The sequence below is a fragment of the Clupea harengus genome, chromosome 25, assembly GCF_900700415.2.
Source record: "Clupea harengus chromosome 25, Ch_v2.0.2, whole genome shotgun sequence".
Taxonomy (NCBI): domain Eukaryota; kingdom Metazoa; phylum Chordata; class Actinopteri; order Clupeiformes; family Clupeidae; genus Clupea; species Clupea harengus.
In genome coordinates, this window is record NC_045176.1 from 6889284 (window position 1) to 6915501 (window position 26218).

The 26218-nt window shown below is 41.0% G+C and overlaps 4 protein-coding genes across 5 annotated transcripts; 1 reads left to right on the top strand and 3 right to left on the bottom strand.

Annotated features, from left to right (window-relative positions):
* Window positions 1–911: 911 nt before the first annotated feature.
* stard3nl (STARD3 N-terminal like) lies at window positions 912–9757 on the bottom strand. Its single transcript, XM_031563129.2, has 9 exons — window positions 9619–9757; window positions 7348–7650; window positions 6854–6931; window positions 6615–6692; window positions 6214–6267; window positions 5899–6016; window positions 3999–4100; window positions 2901–2962; window positions 912–2108 (listed from the first exon to the last, which is right to left on the bottom strand). Exons 2-8 carry the CDS (start codon window positions 7549–7551, stop codon window positions 2904–2906), a joined length of 693 nt encoding a protein of 230 aa, XP_031418989.1. The 5' UTR covers window positions 7552–7650; window positions 9619–9757; the 3' UTR covers window positions 912–2108; window positions 2901–2903.
* Window positions 9758–10506: 749 nt separating this feature from the next.
* On the bottom strand, window positions 10507–12306 carry epdr1 (ependymin related 1). The gene is given in 4 exon segments (XM_012835875.3): window positions 10507–11084; window positions 11242–11389; window positions 11391–11451; window positions 11896–12306. Coding segments are annotated over 4 exon segments (645 nt in total). The 5' UTR covers window positions 12141–12306; the 3' UTR covers window positions 10507–10893.
* Window positions 12307–12756: 450 nt separating this feature from the next.
* On the top strand, window positions 12757–14765 carry nol7 (nucleolar protein 7). The gene is made up of 8 exons (XM_031563077.2): window positions 12757–12988; window positions 13080–13140; window positions 13317–13372; window positions 13461–13495; window positions 13650–13710; window positions 13802–13923; window positions 14229–14306; window positions 14474–14765. Exons 1-8 carry the CDS (start codon window positions 12810–12812, stop codon window positions 14545–14547), a joined length of 666 nt encoding a protein of 221 aa, XP_031418937.1. The 5' UTR covers window positions 12757–12809; the 3' UTR covers window positions 14548–14765.
* A 573-nt stretch (window positions 14766–15338) lies between these two features.
* Window positions 15339–25573, bottom strand: ranbp9 (RAN binding protein 9). Of its 2 annotated transcripts, none has more exons than XM_031563076.2 (14): window positions 24877–25573; window positions 23241–23352; window positions 23066–23118; window positions 22504–22671; window positions 22286–22308; window positions 20556–20749; window positions 20230–20342; window positions 19846–19954; window positions 19570–19724; window positions 19049–19232; window positions 18513–18631; window positions 17436–17587; window positions 16825–16936; window positions 15339–16610 (listed from the first exon to the last, which is right to left on the bottom strand). In XM_031563076.2, exons 1-14 carry the CDS (start codon window positions 25091–25093, stop codon window positions 16480–16482), a joined length of 1842 nt encoding a protein of 613 aa, XP_031418936.1. In that variant the 5' UTR covers window positions 25094–25573; the 3' UTR covers window positions 15339–16479. The 2 variants fall into 2 exon arrangements, with proteins under 2 accessions (XP_031418936.1, XP_012691338.2); XM_012835884.3 differs by having other exon boundaries at window positions 20556–20740; window positions 24877–25572.
* Between the last annotated feature and the right edge of the window lie 645 nt (window positions 25574–26218).

Consider the following 26218-nt stretch of genomic DNA (forward strand, 5'->3'; position numbering starts at 1 on the left):
TGACTTTACAGTAGCTATTTGTTTTACTTCATTATGATGTAATCCTAACTGAAAGAGCATTTACAAGTACTCAACTTAATTCAACTTTTTTTATTATAATGCCTTGATTATAAAGTCAATGTTGATAAATTGTAAATAATAAATAATCAAGATTCTGCTCAATTTCAGCACTGAATTAAACAAATTAAAATGTACGACTTGTAGGCACAAGGTTCATAACTGTTTTAGCCTTATGCAATTGTACATACTGTAAGTTGCACAGTGCATTTGTCTAATCAGATTAATTCATCTACAAAAACCGTGGTACAAAAAATGAGCAGAGAGCTTTTGAAAGTGCAGCAGGTCCACAGGCGCTGTGGTAGGAACATGCGGTTAATGTGTGTATAATGATGCTAAGCCAGCACTTACTGGAAAAAGTGCAGCAGTTTAACCACAGCGTGATGGCATTCATGCTTATGAGATGGTGGAGGTTGTTTTTGTTAGGCTGCCTTGCATCTGCACTGTTATTTGTGGGTAAGGTGGTCAACGCAAGAGTGCATCACCTACAAGAACTAAACATGAACGCCTGATTTGACTTGATCTCAGCCTCTCACCCAAACTGAATAACAGACAAAAAGCGTACATTGGAAAGAAATCTATAATTTTTTTTTTATCAGCTCTTCCCCTCTCGGCCAACTACACAGCAAACACCTGTATTACCATGATTGCCTGGAGTCCAGATTACAGAATTCCGCGGGTACGGAAATGTTTAAAGACTTCTGATCTGATGTAGCAATGTGTAAAACCAATTCATTATTTGCTTTACCTGTTGCATATATCTACCATACTTCTACCATAACTGAAGTATCATTCTATGATATGCACAGTTCCTTGCATGGTGCAATAGTGCAAAAACACAACCAATAACCACATTTTTGTTAAAATAATCAACAGTATATTTATTGTGGCAAATAAAAAGACAAAATTGGTTTCATTTCGAAACGTTGTAATGCGTCACCAGTGCTTGTTTTTCCTGCACACAGTGCATGAGCCCTCATTAGCAGCTGTGGCTACCGGGAGAGCAGCCGGTTCTGGGCCAGACGAGGACCGGATGTGGGCCCAGTGTGGCCCGGCACAGAATGGTGCCGGACGTGTTCTAAAGCGAGCTCCTCTCTGCGTGGTGTCATCATCTCGGTCAGAGCACAGAGCACACAATGTCCGCTCACACATAAAAACAAACTAACTACAGATTACATGTTCATGCATACAAATACATCACTTCATACGTTAAGAGCATATTGTTGGGTGTCCAGTTAGGTTAGCCCTTCACTGTGAACAGACCTCTGTGTGAGTACATGCGAGGTCCTTCACTAGGACATGAACGCGTGCAGAAAACACAGATGACACCAGAGCACCTTTTCAAGGCCTTGGCCACATCTGCCAGCCATGCGATGATCAAACACAAAACTAGGATCACATGTTATTGGACGCTGTACTGTACATTACTGTGAATATTGCACGCTGTACTGTTCATTACTGTGAATATGACATACCTTCCTAAAGCCCATCAAGATGCAAAGTTTCAGTCACATTTTGTTTTGACACATACTCAGGGGAGTGCTGCAGTTCTTTTTTTTTTTTCAGAGTCTTTCTGCAGTGAAGACATTGGGAGCTGTGACTGTGTGTGGAGGGTACAGGGCAGAGCATAGCAGAGCATATCGTACAGGCACAAAGCGGACCCAGAATCCTTCACTCCCAATCCGTAAGGACCCTCAGCCTCCTCAACATCCAGGCTTTGTTCACGTGGGAGATGGCACAGACAAGAAAAGAAAAGTTTGAAAACGGTCTGACAAGCATTTAAGTTAAAATGTCTCTGGCAAAAGGCACTGCACTTCACCAGTTTGTTCTGTGAAATGAAATGAGTGGACCAGGGGTTGAAGAAGACAGTGGTGGTGGGCACGTGGCGGGCTCCTCTCCCATCCTCCTGCTCAGACAGGATTGGTGGGAAGAGTGGAAACCATGAGGGTTTGCTGAGCTTCGGGGGGTGGGGGTGGGGGTGGGGGGTTGTCAGACACCAGTATGGTGGCCCCAGCATGTGTTTACGCCACATGGCTGTGAGAAGAGGGTTCCTGCAACAGCACAAAGAGCTGCAGTGAGAATGTGCTATGCTGTGCTATGCTATGCTATGCTGTGCTATGCTATGCTATGCTGTGCTATGCTATGCTATGCGTCTGCACGCAACTATGAGCTATGAGGACGGCACTACAGTAAAGACAAACTGGAACATATGTCCCCAGCAACAACACAATGCAAACAATTTAAGAATATTATGTCATTATTAACTATTAATAACTATTAGGGTCGGTTTTTTAAATTAAACACATACACCAAAGACATACCCTGGATTATACAAGATTACAATTTTTGGAATGTGTTTTCAGGTTGCACACTTTTTCAAATTAAACTGATTATTTTAGAGGGTAAATAAAAACTAAGGCAACAACAAGTTTAAACAGTTGATTCTTAGGCCCCCACTCTAGTCAGGGAAAGTAACAAGAATGCAGATTCAGTGTAGTTTTTTTTTTTTTTAACTGGCCACTATGAAAGTCATAAAAATGTCTTATTTTATTTTGATGTTACACATTAATAATTAAGTCTTAATTCACAGGTGTAAACATGGTTTTTACATTTGGGGACATACAATAAACGTCTAAATCCTTCCTGGAAAGATCTGAAATATAATATTCAGTATGTCGAGTTTGCCTTAAGATAAGTTTGATTATTTTAGTAAGATTGACTCCATAGCTTACACAAAGTATATTTAGAAAACACTTAATTTCTCCAAATTCAGACTCAAAACTAAAATAATGCAATACTTTCAAACCAAATGTACATGGGGACCCTGCTATTAAGTACATTACCTGTTAGATAATGGGCTTCTCAGGGTCATGTTTATCCTCATCCAATAACTCATCATCAGAATCTGGAAATAAATAAATAAATAAATAAATACATCTTGGTTGGAAGTCAAATCCACAACAGAGAGGCCATGTTTCACTATTGTATTAATAGAGTGAGATTAATGTAATATACTATATTAATAGAGTAGTGTCATATATTTACACAGACTCATTATGAATATATGCGCCTCAATAAATAGAACATGAGAGGGGGGTTTCCAAGAAGCCGTGTGGGCTACAGGAAACCTTTCTTTTCTCTGAACTGAGCAACAGATAGATAAATATCACGAGAGATGACTGCACCTGCACACCACCTATAAAAAACATATTAACTGTACCAGAGCATCTGGCAGCAAGACAGGAAACTTGGCCAAAATAACTAATGGTAAAGAATAAACGAGATACACTAATTAAAGTGTCGAAGGAGAAGAGCCTTTCCAGGCTAATTATGGCAGCAATTGACTCAATGACAGAAGTAGTTGACGGAGTATAAGAAGTACATTGAAATGCAGCTGCAAATCACAATGCAGCCTTCCACAACAATATCTCTCATTGAATATACACAACAAATGAATTTAAGACAAGCCTTATAACTTTAGTTTGTCTTGTACACTAAACAGGTGTAACCTGATGTGGAAACCAAAGTGCTGACATGAATTGGTTATAATTCAGAAACATTAGATGCTTAGTTTTTACTCTAATCTCTAAACATGTCCAATATCTGCACTGCCTGCTTGTAATATGAATAATAATTTTACATGTAAATATATAGATAAATATAAACAAACATAAATAAAACTGTATTGAACTGAAATGTACTGATAATTTGAAAGGGAACACGGGCTAAGTTAGGCTATAATGGTCAATGCTGTTATGTTCATAGCTGATGTTTTCACAGTATGGCTTTTGTAAAAATAATAAGGGCCTATAATCTATTGCATTTCTTCTCTAAAAAGTAGTAATAGGTAAAAGTAATACTCTAAAAAGTAATAACAAGGATTAAGGCTTTCCCAGTTTCCTAACTGAGCATCTTTCTCATCCGTGCCCAATGGAGCTCACCTGCCACAGACTCCGGAGGCGAGTAGAACTGGCCGTCAGACATAGGGCCCGGGGGGCGCATGAGGGGGGCCCTCTCAGCAGCATCCAGCGCACACAGATACCCTGCAGGAGGGGGTCACCACAACATCAGAACACTTGCTACCGCGACATGTTTTCATTCTGTTAATATTAAAGGTGTAGTCTGTGATTCAGGGGAAAAACTGTTGATATTTTGCACTCAACAGTCAATCAAATAACACCCATGCCTTCAGTCCTCCAGAAGCAACGCGCTTATTTTGCTGGAACAGTGTATGGCTCAGTTCGAGTTGAATTTGACAGAAAGTGTATTGGATTCGAATCACAGACCTCACCTGGCATGGCAATTTTATTAATAATTACTTCAATTAAATTAAGTTAAATGCTGAATGACAAACATTTAACACGGTTACTATTATATGATGGGGATGTTTGTTACTTTATTTAAATTTGTAAACTAAATTATATAAATGTGTTACTATGCAAATGTGTAAACCAACTGTTTAGTAAAGGTCTGCTTACTGATGGTATTATGGGCACACACTAAGGCTAGGTCTGTGAATGTGTGGTGTGTTACTGGGCCCTGGTAGATCTGTGAATGTGTGGTGGTTTACTGGGCCCTGGTAGGTGTGTGAATGTGTGGTGTGTTAGTGGCCCTGATAGGTCTGTGAATGTGTGGTGTGTTACTGGGCCCTGGTAGATCTGTGAATGTGTGGTGGTATACTGGGCCCTGGTAGATCTGTGAATGTGCTATATTGTTATTTAGGGTAGGCAATCGGATTTTGAGACTATAAAAAAGGTTTTGGTCACTTAGATTCCATGACAATCTAACATTATTTGTATTGAGATTGATATAGCCCATCTCACGTCGATGTCCAAACATGTGTAACATATGATTGGGTACATATTCAATTTAATAATCTAAATTGGGAGCAGAAGAGGTCAGATCTATTATGTATAGAAATAAAGGTTTTCAGATGGAAACATAGGCTACTTTCACTCCTCTTTCCAATAGCATAGGCAACCTACTGTGTGGTGATGTGAAAGAATGATCTTAAGCTTCTAGGCTACTGCAACAGCAGGTTCATCTCTGGTAACTATGGCATTCAACGTTAATTGACTGTTATCCTTTACATGGCTTTTTTATTTGCAACAGGTGAGTGAAAGCTTGTTTAACTGAGCAACGGGAGTGGACATAAGGTATTGATTTGCGTAATACGAGGCTTCTGGTGACTGCATGTGTAGATATACTGACAATGTGAGATATCCCACAGACAGGGGAAAATAAGAGCAGCAGTGACCAGTAGTCTACATGGATGAGGAATGCATAAGATATGTGAGATTGTGACCTATATTTATGTTGCTGAATTTGAACAGATGGATGAACCTGAATGCGATCTCTGTCTGCATTTCGTAGTGGCCAAGAAGAGATCTTTTTGTGGAAAATGCGCTGGTACGCAGCACTTCTTCTGCTGCCTAATTAGACTACCATATGGGAATAGAAATGACCAGATACCAGACCAGATTATTGTGTATTTACGTCATAGATGACATTCTCGGACAAATTAGACTACCTCTTCCCAGAAGCTTAAGTCTTTCAAGAAGTGTAACCTTTTAAAACAAACATTTTATTCTTTTTTAAAAAGCATGCCAGGATATATTTGAACCTCGAGGATATCCGAGATAGATTAACTGCATTAACCCATAACACAGGTTTGCTAAATAACCCACCAGGGCAGTGTAAGCCGTTTCCACCAGCTGTTTTCGCTGCCTAACTACGGCCCTTCGTATGTACATGCATGTGCGTACGTGTGTGTGCAGTGCACACATCAGTGTGTGTGTGTGTGTGTGTGTGGTTGTGTCGTCTCTGAGGTTGTGAACTTACTATTCTCATCATCATTTTCCTGTGGCAGCACCTTGAAGTCCAGCAGCCAGGTCTCTATCCAAGCCAGCACAAATGACACAATGGGCAGCAGGTAACCAAAAGCACCCTGGGACAGGAGCTACAGGTTGCAAGGGGAGATAGAAAGAAAGAAAAGAGAGAAAAGAGAGAATGGGAGTGAGAGAGTGAGACAGACAGATAGACAGACAGCATAACAGCTTCCGTTGGGCTACTGAATAGCATGACCTGGTTACACTGTCGAAGACACATTATAAAAAGACAGCAATGAAATGACATAACTCATAAGAAGCCTGGTACCTTCGATAAAATGACTTTCGCAATAAGGAAAGCGCTGGTGACTGCCGTTGAAATCTGTTAGGAAATGAACACTTCATGAGGGGTTGCAATGAAATGACATTCTCTTCAATCAATGGAACATACGTAAACCATCTTATTCCACTACATACATTTATTCCACTGAAACCTGTGCCTTAGTGGATAAACAATCAATACAATCAATCAAATGGTTCCTCTAAACATGCAAAGATGGCATGCGTCTGCCTTAATGAAACTAGGGTTGAGAGCAAACTCAGTCACTACACGTTTCCTTTCTGTGGGGTTTCATCTACAGAGGTCACACTGCCCTCTACCGTCATAGTGTACACATATTTTTGTACTTCTGGGAAATTGCTCTATTGCAAGAAAACTGGCCAACCTACCGCAATCGCCCACCAGTGGCGCAGCTTACACACGGCATATGCCATGATTAGGGATGCGAAGCGGAACACAGCTAACAGCTGACGGGACACCACACACAAACACAACACAACACAACACAAAAAGTTACCAGGAGACAGTGAAGTACACAATGATCAGAATGTTTCCACTGCTGGGATATACTCTAGAACAGAAGGAGAATTGCAAGGCTGTGCAAAGGTGTTAAGTTGTTAACACTCACAAATATGTCAAAAAAGGATGCATGGTAGTCGTAGTGCAACACTTCCTTATCCAGTTGGTTTTGAATACCTCCATTCACCTGGAACAGATGGGGAAAGACAGGACAAAGGATGTTCAGGTCTTTATATGCTCAATTCATCTTCATCTGAGTCTACTTCAGTGAGGTTCTCAAGAATATTAAAAATACACTTTGTCATCAAACATTAAAACTCACAACAGTTTATAAGGCCATGTCATGGCTATAATAACCTATTTTAAGTCCAGTGACATGCAATTATTCATCTGGACTTTGATCTGAAGTGGTTGCCAACCTATTTTTATTATAGCAACAGCAATGTGATTCAAGGCTAGTTTTAGTAGTTGTAAAATCTCTAACACAAAATGCTCATTGTGTCTGGAGGTTTTTCCCTACTAGTGAATGTCTCAAGGTCAAGGCTAAGATTTCTGTGCTTCCCCTGAGCTGAAGCGATGGCGTAATGTGATTCTGTTGCTTACATTCAGCTCTATAATCCACAGTAGCGTGACAAAGAGCAGGTCAAAGGTCACGAAGAGGCAGAAGGTCCTCCTCACATCAGAGATACATTTCTTCTCCGCCAGCTCGTAAGACTCCACATGGGCTGAGAGGGGGGTGGAGCTTGCGGAGCCCATGCCCCAGGGCATGGCTCGAGAATCCATACTGCCACTGCATTGGCTGTCCATGATTGACAACACCCGCTTCCACACCTAACCCCGCCCACTGCTCGCGTTCAGTGTAGAAGAGACCCACACTGGGGTGACATCATTTGTCACAACTCTCTCCTGCAGAGATGGGAGGAAAAAGCACATGCATTCTTACACATACACAGTAAACATGGGTTGGTGAACACTGTACTGTAGCCAACCAGTGGTTTAGGACAGGACAATTGGATTTTTCTGTGAAAAATACACATGAAATTGCCATTGGTCCAGAGAGTATTAGGTCCCCCCTATACTTGCATGAACACTTTGACATCGCTTAAATCTGAAATGATACTTTGAGCTCCATCATCACAAGGTGTGGGGTAGGGTTAAGGCCGAAATATACTTCTACAACTCCGTTACTCCGTGGTCACGCAATTGCCTCGACGGACTTGTTTTCATTTATGGTTCTCCGACGGTTGTGGTGTTGCAAAGCAATTTTTAAAAAGAAGATGGTGGTGATGTGTCTGAGCCAGCTATCTAATGTTGGCATACTACTACCCACAAGGGAAACAGCGATGTATTGACTCATTGACGGAGACGGATAGTTACAAAATTTGGGAGGTGCACGTCAGGCCACGGAGAGGTGCTCGGAGAGGGTGTGCCACGACAGAGAGGGCACTCCGTGTCTCCGAGTCTCCGTAAACGGACAACCATAAATTGGGCTTTAGACATTTCAGACCCCCTACATACTCACATTTAGACCAGACCATCCCATATTTGATCCCAGACAGATATTGTGGTTATGTGTCCGGCTCTGAGACTATATAAGCCTAATGATAGTAAAACAAGAAGTATTTAATACAAAATAATCACACTTGTTCCTCTGCATGAGCACATATCCAGCAGTACTATACTTGGACAGAAAGTGCTGAGCAACTGCAGCCATGTAAGTATATTCACAGGGTAGGAAATAGACACCATGTGGTTGTTAACGTTTTGGGAATGTCAAGTCCTACATATGCATGTTTAAAATGATGCATGCTAAGGGTTTGTGCGTAACAAATATCAGTTCTTTTTTTGTCTTGAAATGTGGTCATTTCCCACTTGCCATTGTCCAGTTGAAAAGAGCAAATTCCTTTTCACATGGCCAAGCAGGCCTTCTTCTACCAATTAATGTTTTAAACTACAACCAAAACTCTATTATAGTATAAAGATACATCACACCAGTGTTTTGAAATATATATTATCCGCGAAATAAAATTGACGTGGGGTCAAATAACTTTTCGAAATACATTTTTTACAACCCTTTTTGTAGACACAATTTGAGGAAGTGAACAGTAGGTGACCTAGGTCTTGTGACAAACTTTAGGCCCAGATAGTACTGGTACTACCAGTAAAAAGGCACACACGTTGATAAGCCAATTGTGCATTCTACCTTAAGGTTCAAAACATCTTGTACTGTTCATCTAGCTTTGGATAGACCACTATACGTGAATATTGATAGAGTTGGTACAGAGAGTGCCTCAGGTTACAAATTCTGTTTACTGTTAGCGACCCGCTTAGAACCCAAATGTTCCATATGACAAGCCCGTGAGAAGTGAATCGCGATCATAACAATATTAAAGCCATATCTATGCATTTACATACAAGAAGCGCAGTGGCAGATGCAATGCACAAATCTATACCACACAGTAGCCTTCTGACGGTCATCGCCCGTGGCGGAGATCAAATCGAGTTCAACAATGTCACATATTCAAGACGAACAACACCGCACTACTGGTTGGGAAAACACGTCTAGCTAGTTAGCTAGCCTTCCTTCCACTGCTAGTGCCGTGCTTTTTAGCGGAAACAATTCCGCCCAGAATCTAACTGCATTTGCTAAGGCTAACGATATATATTAACAGGTAATATTATGCATCTTAGGTCTCTTAAATAAACGTTGTCATTCTCAAACGGCAATAGAAAACCTGTTGTAGACAACAAAACCTGCACAAAACACAAAAGCCATCTCGGCATTGAGATACTTGAGATACTCGAGATTAGCAAGCACTTGTGACGATTAAATACATCTAGCAGACTTATAAGACTGACAGTGGTTAAGCTTACCTTTTCACATATAGCTACATTAGAAGAATGCGAATGCGTTGTTTTTGTCTGAACGGTCAGCTTCCTACATGAACTGTGAGAACTAGAAAGCGATGAGTCATTTGTTCCTGTCGGACAATAATGAAAGCACCCGTTCGTCAATGATTCATGGGATATGTAGTGACCTTAACCTGATCAAGTTTTATTATTCTCCAAACGTTTGCATCGAAATTACCTATTATCAAACAACTGTTGTTATTATTATTACTAGAAGTAGCAGTGGTAATAGTAGGAAAGTATTGTTTTCAAATAATTCAATATAGTCATGTAGGCCTGATGACATTGCAAGAACTCAGCTCTAAACAGTGCGTTTATTTCTAGAAATCACAAAAATGATACTGTATTATGAAGGACTCTATTGAATTATTAAATAGTGTAACCTCATGTACAATTGGAAATGAAAATGTAAGGTAAAGAGGCAATCAAAACTTCCTTTCAGATGGCAGTGGGATTGTGGTGAATGTGGCCTTTCAAGCCCTCTACAACTTTCTCTCCACAGGAGACCCACATCCCATTTACCACCCTCCTTTCAATGCTGATACTAAAATGGAGAAAATGTTGTTTGTTTGTTTGTTTTATTATGGCATACACGCTAAAAAATAATTTTACATCATGATTGTGAATAATAATAAACACCTTAACATTTCAAAGTAATAGAGTTAAACTGGCAACAATAAACTGCTGTATGCCATGCTGTTTAGAAGTTAACTGCATTAATGGTAGGCTTACATTCTGATCACTATCAATAAGACACATATGCACTGACAAAAAAGCCTACCTCTGTGAGTCTCCTGTTACTCTCAGAGTTGAAACATTTACTTAGTGTGAATAAATGTATTAACCAAAGAGTAACATTTCCAACAGATTTATTTTGTGTGTAAACAGCACCGTTGATGGGAGGATGTGATCCTACAATTGCTGGACCGATGGAAGTTCGCAACATCTACTAACATACCTTACAACAGATTTAAATAACAGTAAGTGAAAAACAGAAAAAGTGCATATCAAAATAAATGCTTTGCACATCCTTTAGATTCCTGCAACTGTGACCACATCAACAAGCACACAATGTATGCCATTTAGGTTAATTACTGATTTGAGCAAAATTCTAATCCAAAGCTAATGGAGGTTGTTCAGCACTTCATGTTTCATACAAACATTAGCTTTCCAGTGTACTAGTATCATCTACAGACTATCGTCACCATAGTGTAAGAGAACCAGAATGGAGGAATGGACTCAGCAGTCTGATGTCATCCTCTCTGGATGGGCGGATTGACAGGTGGGTGGGGGAATAAACACGCTGGGGTCGCCGATGCCCAGTTCCAGATCAAAGAATCGTGTGGAGGTGGTCACACTGCTGTTCCTTGTGTACGTCTCCTGTACAGGGTAGCAGTCTTTCACCGTGTACACGCCCAGCCAGGCTTCATCTGAGTGCGGGCAACAGAGACAGAAAAGTCAAATACAGCATATAAAGTAATATAAAGTACACTGAACTGAAAGGTTAGTGCTTGTCATCCTGTTGATAGTGGTGATGGAATGCTGAAACTAACATGAGAGCACCTGTGATACTACATCAGTCCTTACTTTGGCGAGCTGGCTTTCTGTCAGACCACTCTTGCACTTCAATCATGTCTCCTGGGCCTCCAATGAAGTTCTGGTCTTCAAAGGTGGAGTTCGAGGGGATGTCAAAGGGGTCCCACGCCTGTGTCAGAGCCAACTTTGAGCACTGTTTTAGTGACTTGCTCAATCTGGAACATTACCCCACTCTGGAACAAGTAGATGTACTCAAAGTACCTGAGAAATAGTAGTATGCAGTAATTAAATGGAAATAAACACTCGCAAGCTGGTGAAAATAAGCAATACAGTGATCTTATTAGTCGAAGCTATTGTTGCTCAGAGCACGAGGACAATAGGCAGTCGTGGTGACAAACAACGCCTACATCGAAGTTGTAGGCCTATATAACACGAGATAGCTAGAGGTTATATTTATCATGGCTCCATGATGAAATCTCCATTGCCCATGACTCCGCTATAATAAACTGGTGACAGGACTAAACAACATCTTAACGTCATACAGCAGTAAACTGTGACGCTGTTTTATAGTAAACATTTACATACACACAGGTTATTGCATATAATTCGGTGGTCATTTCTAAAAGATAATGTCTTTACGCTGTAGCCTATGCATTACGGATGCTAAGAGAAACACCAACAAAATAATTGGTGTAGCCTACGTACTTTTTACACGGTACATGGCCTCTCTTCTGTTCGAGTACACGAATTTGCTGATTTTGTCCATCGTACGACATTGAAGCCCGTGTGTTGCGCCCTGTGCTGTGATCATACACCACAGTCCTTCCCTCCCATTGTACCGGAGCAAGGCAAGGTTGGGCCGGTGGTGCTATAGCTGGGTTTCCCAGTGTAGATATTACCAGCGACAAGCAAAGAGTAAGCCAAAGCACATATGTCTTCATAATTCCCATTTTAATTGTTTTCTCGTGGTGCAATGAAGGCAGAGTAGCGCCTACGTGCGTCCAACTGGAACAACGGATGATTGTACCGTACCGTCAGCGCTACGATATGGGTGTTTTGACGCGGGGTAGTCACAGCTGCTTTACTGAAGACAATCTTATTGGTTAGCGCTAGCTGTCGTTTATTGATCGCCGAGGAGACGGGCAGTAGAGGCCATGGGCCTACCACTATTTGATCAACACTGTTAAACTATTTTGAATAGACATATTATAATATCAATAGATCTGTTATATGAGTAGTCTATAGCCTATCATTTTAGGTAGCAACATGGCAGGTGGCTGTTATTCGTGTACGCTTATTGTTTAGTAATCATTATACTGCCTTTGTGTGTTTGCTTTACAAGTCATGGGAGTTGCCGTTTTAGCTATTTGTTAGGATACATTTTGAAGCCTGACATGGTTGCTTTTCGTAACGAATGTCATGATACAGGCTAGACTATAAACAAATGTGTATGCTACAGGCATTACAGCCGCACGAAGTTTCAGGACGCTGCATTAGCATACCCACACGTCCAGGGGGCAATGTTTCTCCCACAAACACTTGACAAGTTAAAAGGTTGTGCATTGATTGGCTGAACCAAAGTGACGAAACATTATTTTGATGCTGTAGCTTCCACCAACATGGCTGAAACCAGTGAAACGCAACGTGGGCCAGGGAACCCAAGTAGTGAAGTAATAACTGAGAACAATAATTTACGGTTTGATTCCAGCGACGATGAGGCTCCAGAAGAAGTGAATTTTGAGGATTCCAAAAGGTCTGCTTTGCAGAGCGTAAAAGACGCATTGGAGGCGAGCAGAAGGTAGCTCACTTGGCTAACGTTAGCATTGTGCCATCCAAGTGAACTTGTCTAGTATATAGGTAACCAGTCACTGCATTTTCTTTATTTACAGAGACAAAAAGACATTGAAAGAAAAGCGAAGAAGGAAGCAAGAGCTCTTTTTGGAACAAAAGGTTAGCAGAAATGTCACGCTAGTTTTTCTTGACTACGTTCCATGTGTAACTGTTGACTTCCTCGTAATTGTGTCAGCATCTAATCACTAATGATGCAAATACATCCCCATTATGTCCTGCAGATACAGCATATAAGGGTTTCACACTGTCAGTCATTTACCTATTAATGTCTTTAGAAACGAAGACTTCTTCCTGAAGACGTTTTGGAGGAAATTGATGCAACACCAATAAGGTAAAGTGACTTAATTAACATGAGGTCTTTTGTTGCATTCTGTTGAAGTTTTTCTGACCTGTTATTACCCCCTTCTATCCTATTCTAGACACGATGCCATCCCATGCATTGCAGGAAATGAGGGTATGTAGTTTTAAGCGAATAATTGACTCGCTTGCTTATGTGAGGTTTGGGAACTTATTGTTTGTGAATATGTATTGGTGTCACTTTAAATGTGTGCTTTTGGTGGGACAACACTGCTTTCGTTTAAGAAATGTTTAATTGTCCTTGCTTTTAGTGGAGAAAGAAAAAGCAATGGATTCAAGTGATATGAAACCGATTAAAGAAAAAGCACGAAGGTAAAGTTCCAACTATTGCCTTTTGCTCAATGTTTTGTCTTTTGAATATGCCCATTGTATGTGGATTTTAATGACCTCAACCACTATGTAGTTTACAGGCAAATTGTAGTGTAACAACAGTGAAGCACCAGATTACAGCCAGTACACATCAGAAAGTGGCCATGGACTTTGTTCAGTCTCGATTCTATGGACAAGGAACTCGGCGGGCAACAAGTAAGAACATGTTTGACTTATTTAACTAGTGAGTTGATCTTATCCTCCACCTGGGGTTCATTCCTTATCTTGTATTAGAATTTGCACAAATGGGCTGTGACTCACTGCTCGATGAAGATTATTTTCTTAGTTTTCAAGTCCAAATCATAATGAATGCCATACAGTATGTGTGATGATAAAACTGAATTAAATAGCAAAGTTTCAAGAAACAAACCTAGTCTCCATAGGTGCGACAGTAATATGCAGTTTAAAGATACAAACATGTCTTCCCACTCTGAATGAGGTTTCTTTTGTTTTCCTTTTAGACAACGAACTTCTTTCACTCAATAATAAGAAAGGGGCCAACAAAGGTGCTGCATTCCAGTTTGCTAATACAAAACTGAGTGAGTTTTATTTTTTTTAAACAATTAATTTTATTATAATTGACAATTGCATTTTTTTTGTCAGTATTTAAACCCTGAAACTGTGGTCCCTGCATCTAGTGTCATCTGTGCCTATTACGATGATGGAAATGTAGCATTAGCCAGGGTTTAAATCACTGTCCCTGCAGGTACTGTGGAGAGGGCAAAGGCTGAGAAGGGCAACAAGAGGTGGCTGCACAAGAACAAGCTCATCAGCACATGAATATGGCAGGAGGACAAGACCAAACCCAGAGGAGCAGGAAAAGCACCAAATTTGGGATTGGGGTCTACTCACAGACCTCTAGGGGAGGACTCAGGCCTGACATATCTTGGCTGACTTTCCAGTTGCTGGATAGAATTTTCAGCTTTTCAACTGTACATCTTTGTCTTCTTTATGAGGACTTGGTTGTGCCTCATAAATAATAGAGCTTGTTAAAATGATTGAGTCTGTTGTTGACACTTCATTTCTGAAATCACGATGAATGCAAATGCCTTTGATCCAGTCAATGACAAAACAGTTTCTGATAATAAAAAATTAAAAACTTGACACGTATGGGTTAATTTTATCTCAAGAACATGAATGTGCCACTCAGCTGTTTACCTTAGATTTGTGAGTATGCAATTTAATCTAGAACTGTAACCAATGGACATCTCAGAAGCACCTACATGAGCAGAAAGACCCGAGGAAAAGGAACCAGTCAGTCCCATTACATGTTCAACTTAAAATGCTCAAGGATATATTAGCATTGTGCTGTGATAGAATAGTCTTGTCTCTGAAAGCATAACCCTTAACTGCAGCTCTCATGCATTGTCTTACGATCAACATGTTTACAAAAGTACATCTCTATCTCTTGGAACTGTACTTATGAATGGGTATATCAAAATGTGTTGGCAAAATAAAGAAATTCCTTGACCCTTACATTATGTGCTAAAGCAATAGGGAAACACTCTTCTAAATGTATGCAGCCATGGAAACTAAATGCCTGTACGAAGAAGAGCCTTACACAACTGAAGCACGGTCCTCCTGGGTGGGGTAATTTTATTGTAAATTTTAAGACAGTGCTGTTGACAATACTGAGCCAGTCTCCAAAGTCATTACTTTTTAAAGCACAGCACTGAGAGGCATAGGGGTATGAGTAAGAAATCAAAATGGCTGACAGGGTACAGTCTCTTTCAGACCGGACATGATGTACTTCTCGTCAGATATACAGCCATACTTCGCAAAAACAAAGCAATAGGTTATCGAAGAGACTGGCTTAAAAGGAGAAAAACAAAGCGAGAAAATTGAAAAGAATAAGGGGGGGCAAACAGACAACACACAGTTTTAAAAGAATCTGCGGCCCAAACATTGCATCAAAGCTGCTGAGCTGTTGGCAAAGGGAAGTGGAGGTTTACACACAGGAATGTCCTTATAAGAGGAGCTCCTACAATCTCATAATATACCTAATCCCGCAGTATTATACTTTATGGGTTGAAACTTTTTATTTTCTTTATGTAAATTGCTAAAGTATTTCACACTTCTTATTAATGCAAGATCACTCGGGATTCACTCAGGACTCAGTGACATGTACACAGGCTGACACTTGTGAGTAGCGAGGGTTCACTGTGATGGGACCTTTATTAGTTGGTCGTGCTGATTCGGCCAGCTTTCAACCAAGAACAAATATATATTCATATGCAAGTTTAATAATAATAATAATAACATTAATTATAACCATAATTTGCATCATGCCTTGTAAACTAGGAAACAAACAATCAGCTTGCCTCCCCACCCCCCAATCCATATTTTAACATATCCTCAACCAAAAATTAAAAGGCTTTAAAATTAAAAAAGATAAGCCAAAGAAAAAAAAAAAAAAAGAAGAACCATGTAATGATCTCTAGGGATTTTTTTTTTTCTGGCTTAGGGATCTTCATCCTGATGTGCCATAAGTCTCACGTGGCCTAGGAAGAGCAGATCCAGTCTTCAGAGAGGGCCAGGGCCCTGGTGGGTGCAAGGGGGGCGGCTAAGAGAATGCACTGGGACCCTGCTCAGCACCCTGGCAGGCCCCGCTTGGGTCGTGTTGGTGGGTGGTGATAACGGGGAGGGGGAAGGGTCTCACTGCATCACCGAGAGGGATGTGGGGGGGGCAGATGAGGGTGGGTTCTCTAGAGGTTAGTGCAGGTAGTTATCCACTGAAGCGAAGGCGCAAGAGCCGATGCCCGTGCGCGCCATGAGGGACAAACACTGCGCAGCTTGGCCCACCGCCTGAGCCAAGGGGGGCTGCTTGGGCAGGTTGTGAGTTTCTGTGAACAAACACACACACATGAAGTGAAAGAGATGATTTGACTATGTGTACACTCAAATTTAAACCATTTAAAAACACACACAAAAACATACAACTGTCATACAATGACGCAATCAAAGCACGATTTAGTATTTACGACCATAAGAGAAGTGGTTAAACCTTTCAGACTCAAAACCAATGACAATTGGTCAGGAAACATATAGCTGGCTTACCTAATATTGCACTGTTGAGTGTGGAGCAGACAGGCTCTCTTTGGATAGAGTCCAGCTGATAGCCCACTGGACTGCTCCAGGGATCTGAGTATGCAAGCAGGCTAAAGGCATCCTACAGAAACAGACTCCAGTTAAAGGTCGTGGAGGAGTTCACATTACGGTTAAAAACACTGAGGAATTAGCTGCAGGCTAACAGCTATCAGGGGTTTTTCATTTCTCTATGATTAGCTATTAGCAAAGTCATAGGAGCACAGTTCCTAGCATATAGCATCACCACAGAACATTCACAGAGTAAGTGTTTTCTACGTCTAGAATAAATAAATAAATAAATAAATAAATAAATAAATAAAAACAGCAGTTGTGAGAACTCTGGCATTATCAAGCAGCGGAAACAAATCAACTGACAACTCTCGCCTTTCAGGTCTGTCCAGATGACAGTCACTTAAAAACAGCTTAATCTCGCTCAGTCGGTTTCTCTCTGGAAGAGTTTGACAAGGTACTCAAGACATCAAAAGTGCTCTGCAAATATTCTCCCCAAATTTCTAACCTTTTAAATATCACAGGTGTCAAGTGACTGCAATGAACTTCACTAATCATCATGGGCTACGCACCTTCAGCATCTTCTTGTTTGCGGCGTTCTTGCCGCGCTCTCGACGGAGGTGCTCACTCATGCTCTGCAGCTCCCGCCCAAAGTGGATCATCCTCTCGATGGCCGCCTGGCTGCCTCCGCAGAGTTGCCTCTTGAACTGAGCCAGCTCCACCTCTGTGCAGGCAGACAGAGACATAAACAAACAAACAAACAAACAAACAAACAATGCCCCTTGGCCAATTAGACATGGTTCTCTTGGCCAAGCGGCACAAGAATAGGTCACAATGTACATTTGATGTCACTAAATAAAACCATGCCAGGAGTGGAGAGCAGGGTACAGTGGCCTAACAGTGAGATAATAAGTCACAAATGACAAAAGGAACAATATGTTTTGAAAGGTTTTTTTTTTTTCAATTGGGGCTAAATGATCAATGATCATTCCACCTGTTAACATTAAATGTGCGAATAGTTTGAGAAGAGATTAGAGTATCTCAGCATTATCGAGCTACAAATCATAATTCTACAACAAACTAAAATTATATAGTTATAGATTCGATTATCGTTCAAAATGTCAGCCAAGATAAAACATGTGCTTGCCTCCAACGGCCACAGGGAATGCTAAGAAACAAAAACATCAAATAGCAAATGGGCATCAAACAGCAAATGGGCCTAAATGCTTTATACAATTAACTGGAATTCACATAATAATAATAATAATAATAATAATAATAATAATAAAAAAAAACCTCTCTAAAGGGAAGCTGTGCCACCTCTGGACTTCTATTTAAGCAGTGATTCAGAAAATAACAGTACTGTTCCCTTTAAGAGGACCATAATAGGTTTATCTTAATTCTACAGCACTGTCACTAGCTGGCTTGACTACTGGCTACCATGTGTGCTCCTGTCTATCATGTCTTCCAAGGGCAGTCAATCACAATAATGGACCCATTAAAACTCTTCACTCCTTCACGTTTGTATTACATTTGACCTATTTCATACCCAAAGAACCAGATGTGTTTCAGATATGTTATCTTTGCCATACATGAGCCTGGAAGGAAGGCCTTAAGGGATGTGCACATTGCTATATGGCTGCTCTCACCCATCTCGGCATCACAGTCCTCTGGTTCCACTCCGTGTGTTGATCCATTGAGAAAGCCATTGGAGGACGATTCAGACACGCCATTGGAGAAGTGATCCACCTCCATCTCCACTTCACTGCTGTAAATGAAATGGTTACCGTTCATCTGAATTAAAATCTCATTTGTTCAGCAACATGTGTTCTTCTGTTACCAAGGCTAATAGCCAAGGGATGGTGGTCAAAGAAGGAGTGCGTTTCTAGGAGAACATTCCTACAACCACATTCAAAAACTCTAAGAACAGTGACACGAATGGCTTTTGTGTACATCCTACCTCAATGTTATCCTAGCATTCCAAATACATTCTTGGAAAATGTGTACACTTCCAAAGCAGGATGTTGGATCCCATGTGAGCCATATACACTAACAGCAAACAAACCTCAAAGACCCACTGAATAGTAACCTCTAAACCCAAGTATAAAATCCCATGGGTACAGAGTGACCCGTGCAAGGGACAGACTCCGACTGAGGCGGTCTGCCTGAGCAGAGTGCACACTACCTGGTGCTGGGCTGCTGCGGCTGCGGCTGCGGCTGTGGCTGCTGGGGCTGCTGCGGCTGGCTGCATGTGCCATTCAAGCTGCTGAGGTCACCACTGGCCAGGGTGGAGGGGCAGGCCTTCATACAGTTGGCTGAAGAGGTGGGTTTACTGGACAACACACCATTACAGCAGTTACTGTCCAACCCTAGGGAGAGAGGAACAATGTCAGCGGGAAGGGTAGGGTCTTTGTGTTAGGTTCACTCAAGCAGTTTTTCTGACAGTACTAGAAAGCTATAAATCAGCAAATGGATGCTAAAACTACAACACGGCAATGTTGCTACTATTAGAGGGTGACAGAAGAACTTTGGCAGCAGGAATATACCATTTCAGCACTGTAAGACTGTGCGTCTTTGGTAACTAGAATAGGCCATTTAGCAATAGACCACTTCAGAACTGTAAGACTGTGCAGCTCATCTGTTACCCCATGTACTGTATGTGTAACACATATTCCTGTTTCCTCTGTGAGATTCCAGATAGAGTACCTGTCGGGTAGGCTTGGGGGACACTGGCTTTGTGGGTGGGGCTGCTGAAGGGGCGGGGCGAGCCAGGGTAGCTGTCCTGGGACTTGGGGCTCCGCCCTCCCAGGCACCGAACCTCACTGTCCGTGCCGTTCACCATCTCAATGAACTGCCTGACTCTGTAGGGGATGAACGCCATTCGGATGAGTCATGCTGCCGCTTCGGACTTGATTCAAGCAAAACATGTGTGGAAGGATGATTCACACAGATGTGCATCCTTATGTGTGAGCCAGGACTTACTTCAACATGAATAAGAGATCCGGGTTTCTCTCCAAGAGGCTGGGGTAAAGCTGCTGTGTGGTGTCTATAGCTTCTCCCATTCTTCCTGACAGGACCAACTTCTGGATTTCTGAAAGCATTGTTCCCATACAAAATCACTCAAATGTCTTCATCCAACCAACTTCAAATCCCACAGTGCAGCTGTGCGTTATACACTACAACAAATATAGGCCTACACATTTCCTCCAAATATCACTTCCACCTGACCATTTTTTTTTAAAAACTTTGTTAGGTAACTGCATTTTACACTGGCAAGAGCAAGAAAACAAACAGAGCTGAAAATCTCTTCCTTGTTTGGCTGCTAAGCAAACAAGGCCCTAGGTCAGGTGACCTGCGGAGACTCACTCTGTCTGTTTTTGATGGAAGCCAGTTCCTCATGCACGGCCTGATCAGTGGATTTGGCAAAGGCCTCAGCAGTGGCGCAGTAGCTGTGGTGAACAAGGTAGGAGGCCACCATCCTGAGAGAGATGAGGAGATGGGGAGGAGGAGGAGGAGAAGGAGGAAGTCAAACTCAAGATCTAACTCAAGAGCCAATGTGATCTCAATAGCATCAGCCCTTCAGGATGAGGGAAGTTCACAACAAACAAACAAAACTAAAAAAATCATATGGTTGATAGCAGCCCTTCTAAAACATGTCATTTTGTGTTCACACTCCTAGGCAGGAGACTCACTTCTGGAGCATGGCTTGCCATTCTCCCTCTCGCTCCCCTATGGGGAAACGGTCGATCTGGGCCTGGATCTTTGTCCTCCATTCGCGCATGTAGTCCTCAATGTCAAAGACAAACGGATGCTGCCCAAAGTTAGCATCCACCACCTCCCCCGGGGTCTGGAGGCCGACTGTAGGGTACAGGTTGGGCTGTGCCGACAGAGAACGAAATGTAGAGGAAGAGGTTAGTGTTCACATAGTTCTGATGCTGGTGATTTCTCTTAGAATGATAAGTTATTAAAAAAAAAAACACATACTGACAAAAGATTTTACTTCTGCTCAAGTGATTAACATACACTTTTCTGTGCTGACAGATATTCATGTCATGACAAAAGGACTTTTCTTTGCACTCTGAATAAAAAATATAAATGAAAATTTAAAACTGACATGCTGCCTATTTTAGACTAAACTATATTCTATTTTCTCATCAGACTGAGGTGACATTTTCAGTTTCTGTGTCACAAACCAGCTCCAAACCAGATTTCAAGGAAGGCATTTCATATTTGAGTGAAGGAAACGGTCAAGGCTGGTAAACCAACGCATTTTATTCAAAACACCCACAGAATGTTGGCCTGCTGCCAATGCTGTGTTCTGCTCAATGAATTATTGTTTTATCTCTAAACAAGCTGCCATTCAGCTACTGTCAGGGGAAATGACACGGTGCTACGTCTTAGTGAAGTTAAAAGTAGAGTAAACTAGCCAACACCACTGATACGTGAAAATAATTCACACCTCCTGTGAGGTGAAACGGTAGAGAAAATCTTTGTTTGCTATACCATGCCTCTCATCTGCCCGTTAACAACCTACACCTTCAAACATGTATATATTATATATATTATATGGAGAGGATCTAACATTGATGTGCTTTATGTATTTATTTGTACTATAATATAGTAGTAGTAGTATAGTGTGTGTATATATATATGTGTGTGTGTGTGTGTGTGTGTGTGTGTGTGTGTGTGTGTGTGTGTATATATATATATATATATATATATATATATATATATATATATATATATACATACACACACACACACACACTATACTACTACTACTATATTATAGTACAAATACATAAAGCACATCAATGTTAGATCCTCTCCATATAAGACACTTCATTGGCAAGCAAACCAATATGGGTTAGCTTTTTAGCAGGTCCTCTTTGGTTAAGCTGGTGCTAAGGTTAGCTATTCAATGGTTATAACATCCTTGGTATTAAATTAGCAGTGACTGCTGTATTTATTAAAAAATGAGAAAAGAAACCTCTACTGTTGTAGCCATGTGGCCAATGTTTACAAAAATCTTTTGTGCAATTATTTCTCCACTTTCTCAGTGAAGGTAAAAATCTAGATTTGATTAATTAACGCATAGAAAATCACCTCGCTGGTAATTTGTTTTGTTATGGAAAAATGATCAACACCTCACCAAGGATAGAAACTTGAAACTAGAGGATCAAATACTCCCAAAACAATATGCCAAACCAGATGCTGGAACCGCAACAACTTGATATTTTTCTTCAGCGTATCCACAGTACTGCTGCTCATAAAACCAAATCAGGGCTAAATTATCACAGAAGCCAATCAAACAATCTTTCAAACACATCAGCACACAGACAAAGAGGCCTGGTCAGATAGCAACAGTACAGTACAACATCTGGTCCAACTTCAATAAACTGCAAATACTTTTAAAACTCACCGGTAAATCTGTGAAAGCTATACCTATAGAGGGGGAAAAAAGACAATTTTATCTGAACACTGTTTAACCAATTTCTCACAGATTACCTGAATACACAGTCTGCCAAATGTCTATGGTATGAGCAAAATTGATCAATCAAACTTTTTTGCAAAGAGTTACTTGGAGTGGAGTTTTGTGTTTATTATGGAATGAATATTATGAATGGCAAACTTGTATACCTAGACTGTGACCATTCTTAGTGTAAAAGCAGGTGTTGTTGATGAGGTTGACGCAGCAGCCAATCACATCACCAGTGGTGAAAGTCGGGCCATAGGGCTGCCCTGTACCCGATGAGCAAAAGGAGTGGCCATCGTCTCCGTGGTAACCATATGAGTGTTTGTCCCAACCTGAACATAACAAAAGAAATAGATGTTTTTGCGTTGTTGAAAGATGAACTGCTGTGTGAAAAGCTAATGGATTCAGCTTGGGGTTTTATCTCTTCAGTACTCTGCAGCATTACTAAGGGCCCACCCAGTGTCCTGTGACTTGTTCAAAACGGACAGGGTGTCACCCAGCTCTGCCAGATATCCCTCGCTGGCTGCATGTGACCCCATCACTGCAGTGTCATCTAAGGCCAGAGTGTTCTTCTAGTCTCTAAAGACACACCCCAAAGGAAACAACATAAAACAGGCCTACTTACGGGTGTTTTGTAGCTGTATCTCAGACAGACAGACACACACACACACACAGCAAAAGAAAGTGCACCTACAGACTGGATGGAAACTTGCAGAATTGCTTTACCTGGAAGTCTGTTCATGTTGACCCCCTGTGCAGACAAGCCTATTCCCATGTAACTGAAAACCAAACAAAACATTAATACTATTTCCAATCTGACAGTGTGATATGTAATGTTATGTGAAAAATATATATTTTTAGGTTTTCACACCATATAAACATAACAGGTTTGCTCCCTTACCCATCTCTCCCTTTACTGATGATTTTCACCTCAAAGTAGTAAACACCACATGCTGCTGGGATGGGGTGGGTTGCCCGTACAGAGGCAGCGTCTTTTGGGGTCTTTCCGTGTCCTTAGTGGTTGAGGGAGACACATACATTGTCCAGTGAGAACATATGCAGGCACTAAAATGGGAGGCTGCAAGTGTAACGTATAACAAATCTCACCTAACCAAAAACTCCACCATCACTAGCGTAAATTTTCTCACCTTACTCAAAAACTCAAAACATTAACCTGTATAACTGCCCATTTAAAATACTATAGATTATATAATAAAACATTAGAATGTATAAATGTCATGTAAAAATAGAGTTGGCCAGTGTAGCTACATATCAAACTAAAGCATCTCATCTGACACGCATACAAAAATAAGCGGACGTTACAGTTAACTATCGACAAGGTGATAGATATACTAAAAGATACGGCTAGTTGTGGGAGAAAATCAAGGGGCTTCTGAGAGATAGCTGAAGATGGAGGCTTGACGTCATAACTCGGGGAAAATGTTTAGCAAGCTAACGACAGCAAGCTGATTATAGTTAGCTATAGAGCTTCAATATGGCGAGATTGCACCACGACTACTAACAGTTATGAGTGCATCCTGCGCAATCCACCTCGTATGCGTTTTCAAAGGATTCAACAATAGTCAGCTCTATTTCTGTCCGATTCGGTTAATCTTTAAGTTGACATCATGCTAGCTGTTATCTTGTTTACTCGTTAGCTCTGCACTGAAGCGATCATGTACCAAGTCAACATTTCCGGACCTGGCTGACCTGTTGGGTTTACTGAACTAAACGAAAGCTTTATTCAACTGACATGTAAATGACAGTGTCACTACCCGGGTCCCAGATTGACACAAGACGATAGATAATATTAATGATCTAATCATACTGACAAACAGCAAGAAACGCAACTGAATTATGAAATAGCTGACAATAATACACTAGCCTCAAAACTCATAGCTAGCACATAAACAACTTGATGCGTACAGGGTAGCTGTCCTCCAAACTAGCTAGAGCAGGTATGTAGGTGACATTAGATTTCACACGCTAAACCGAAATAAACTGTCGCTAAGTCAACTCAGTTAACTAACAATAAAGGCTCCACAGCTCCAAACCTCTATATTTAGACTCAGTCAAATGATCTCGCCTGTTAGCTGGCCTTTAAAGCTAAGGCATGCTAACATTTGCATTTAGCTAAATAGCCAGCGAGCTACAGTAACGTTAGCTTATGTTGATGTTACTTCATAAAGTAAGTTAGCGACCTAGCTTGACAGCTGTAACAGACTAGCTTGCTACATAGTTCAAGCAAATAGTGTCTGACATTACACCACACTAAATCGGTGGCCGGTTATTTTTAGCCAGGCAAAGTTAGCATGTTAACCAGATTGACTTTTGTGGATTCCCAAGAGAAAACAACAAACTAACCAAACTGTTTAACCTACCTATGCGATAAGTTAGCAAACTAACTAGCTAGCCACTGCAGCTAACACTGATTTGGTAATACTTTATAAATGTGACGCAAGCTAGCTACAAATAAAGTTAGCATCCCTCGTTTAAGGGAGCTAGCCTGTAAGAACGTTGGTTTATTTTCGTCGTACCTTTGTAATGTACTCGTAGATTGTTCTGTGAAAGACCAATGTAACTGAACTTGTCCTTGGGACTCCATGATCTAGGCAGTAGAGTCTCTTGTTCATTTACAGCTGGATATAGACTTCTAAGTCGCTGATTGAGCTCCTTTTCCTGCTCGTTAAGAGCAGAGTCTCCGTGAACAACAACCGACATCAGAAATCCACAGCCCGATGATGGTCCTGACATGACGATTCGTTCGGTTTCGGTTGTTTTAATAGCTAGCCAGCTTCTTTCAGCTGGGCTGCTATTCAAGAGTGACAATTTCTAGTCGTTTACTTGACCACAAATATCGTGGTCCTAGCCAGCTAGCTTCAATGCTAGCACCGAACAACTCGAGTTAGCTCCTCAGCTTGCTTGTCCAAGTAAGCAATCGTAACAGCTAGCTAACATTAGCTGACATGCACAAGGCAAATAAACTACAGCTCTAACCAACATTTGCCATCTAGAAAATGTTAGAAAAGTTCGACGCTATGCGTTAACACGATACACAATAAATCCTATATACTATATTGACACTGGACATCGACAGATAGCTCTGTAGGTAAACCCGATCTTTTGTTTGTTGTTAGTGAGGGATCCACAAATCCGATTGGCTAAGAGGAGGTCCAGTCACACTTCCTCGAGGACATCATACATGACCAGACATAACCACTTATTTTCCACTCAGGTAGCCTACTGTAACTTCAGGCTAAGTTGGCTATCCATAAATTGTCTGTATGTATGTGTTTTTAGTTAAGGTATTTAGTAGTCGCTTTTGTCCAAAGCAACTTACAACTTAGATAATATAATGTAAAAGGGTTTCATTACGTGAAATATACGAGGAAGAATGCAGCCTGTGTTATAGCAATTTCTTTCCCCAATATTTGACACAAATTGAACATTACATGTAGCCTACCTATGGATGGATATGGAAATACATAAATTGAACATTACATGTAGTCTACCTATGGATGGCTATGGCAATAAATAAATTGAACATTACATGTAGTCTACTTAGTCTACTTATGGATGGATATGGAAATAACAAGTTATTGTCTGGTGAGAGAGGGGGGGGGGAGCATGGTTTATTGCCCTGAACTGGTATTGTCAAACATGTAAAATGCCATAATGCTTTCTCAATTAAGAATGATCAGTGATCAGTTAACGTATATGAAAGGTTTTCTCATTGGTTCTCATGGTTTCAGAAAATGTTGCTTTTATCCACATTCCTTCCTCATCCCAAATTGTCACCAGGCTTGCATTTTCAACATCACAGTCTACCAGAATATTTTCTGTTGCGTTATTATGGTTGGATGTAGAGATATCCTGTAT

Coding starts and splice junctions, on each gene's coding strand:
- stard3nl (XM_031563129.2), bottom strand. CDS start 7,551: ATGGACAGCCAATGCAGTGGCAGTATGGATTCTCGAGCCATGCCCTGG. Junction 6,932..7,347: donor TGTGGATTATAGAGCTGAAT/GTAAGCAACAGA, acceptor CATCTGTTCCAG/GTGAATGGAGGTATTCAAAA. Junction 6,693..6,853: donor CATCCTTTTTTGACATATTT/GTGAGTGTTAAC, acceptor GTGTCCCGTCAG/CTGTTAGCTGTGTTCCGCTT.
- nol7 (XM_031563077.2), top strand. CDS start 12,810: ATGGCTGAAACCAGTGAAACGCAACGTGGGCCAGGGAACCCAAGTAGT. Junction 13,711..13,801: donor ATTAAAGAAAAAGCACGAAG/GTAAAGTTCCAA, acceptor ACCACTATGTAG/TTTACAGGCAAATTGTAGTG. Junction 14,307..14,473: donor GTTTGCTAATACAAAACTGA/GTGAGTTTTATT, acceptor CTGTCCCTGCAG/GTACTGTGGAGAGGGCAAAG.
- ranbp9 (XM_031563076.2), bottom strand. CDS start 25,093: ATGTCAGGACCATCATCGGGCTGTGGATTTCTGATGTCGGTTGTTGTT. Junction 23,119..23,240: donor ATCAGTAAAGGGAGAGATGG/GTAAGGGAGCAA, acceptor TTTGGTTTTCAG/TTACATGGGAATAGGCTTGT. Junction 17,588..18,512: donor GGACTGTGATGCCGAGATGG/GTGAGAGCAGCC, acceptor CTGCCTGCACAG/AGGTGGAGCTGGCTCAGTTC.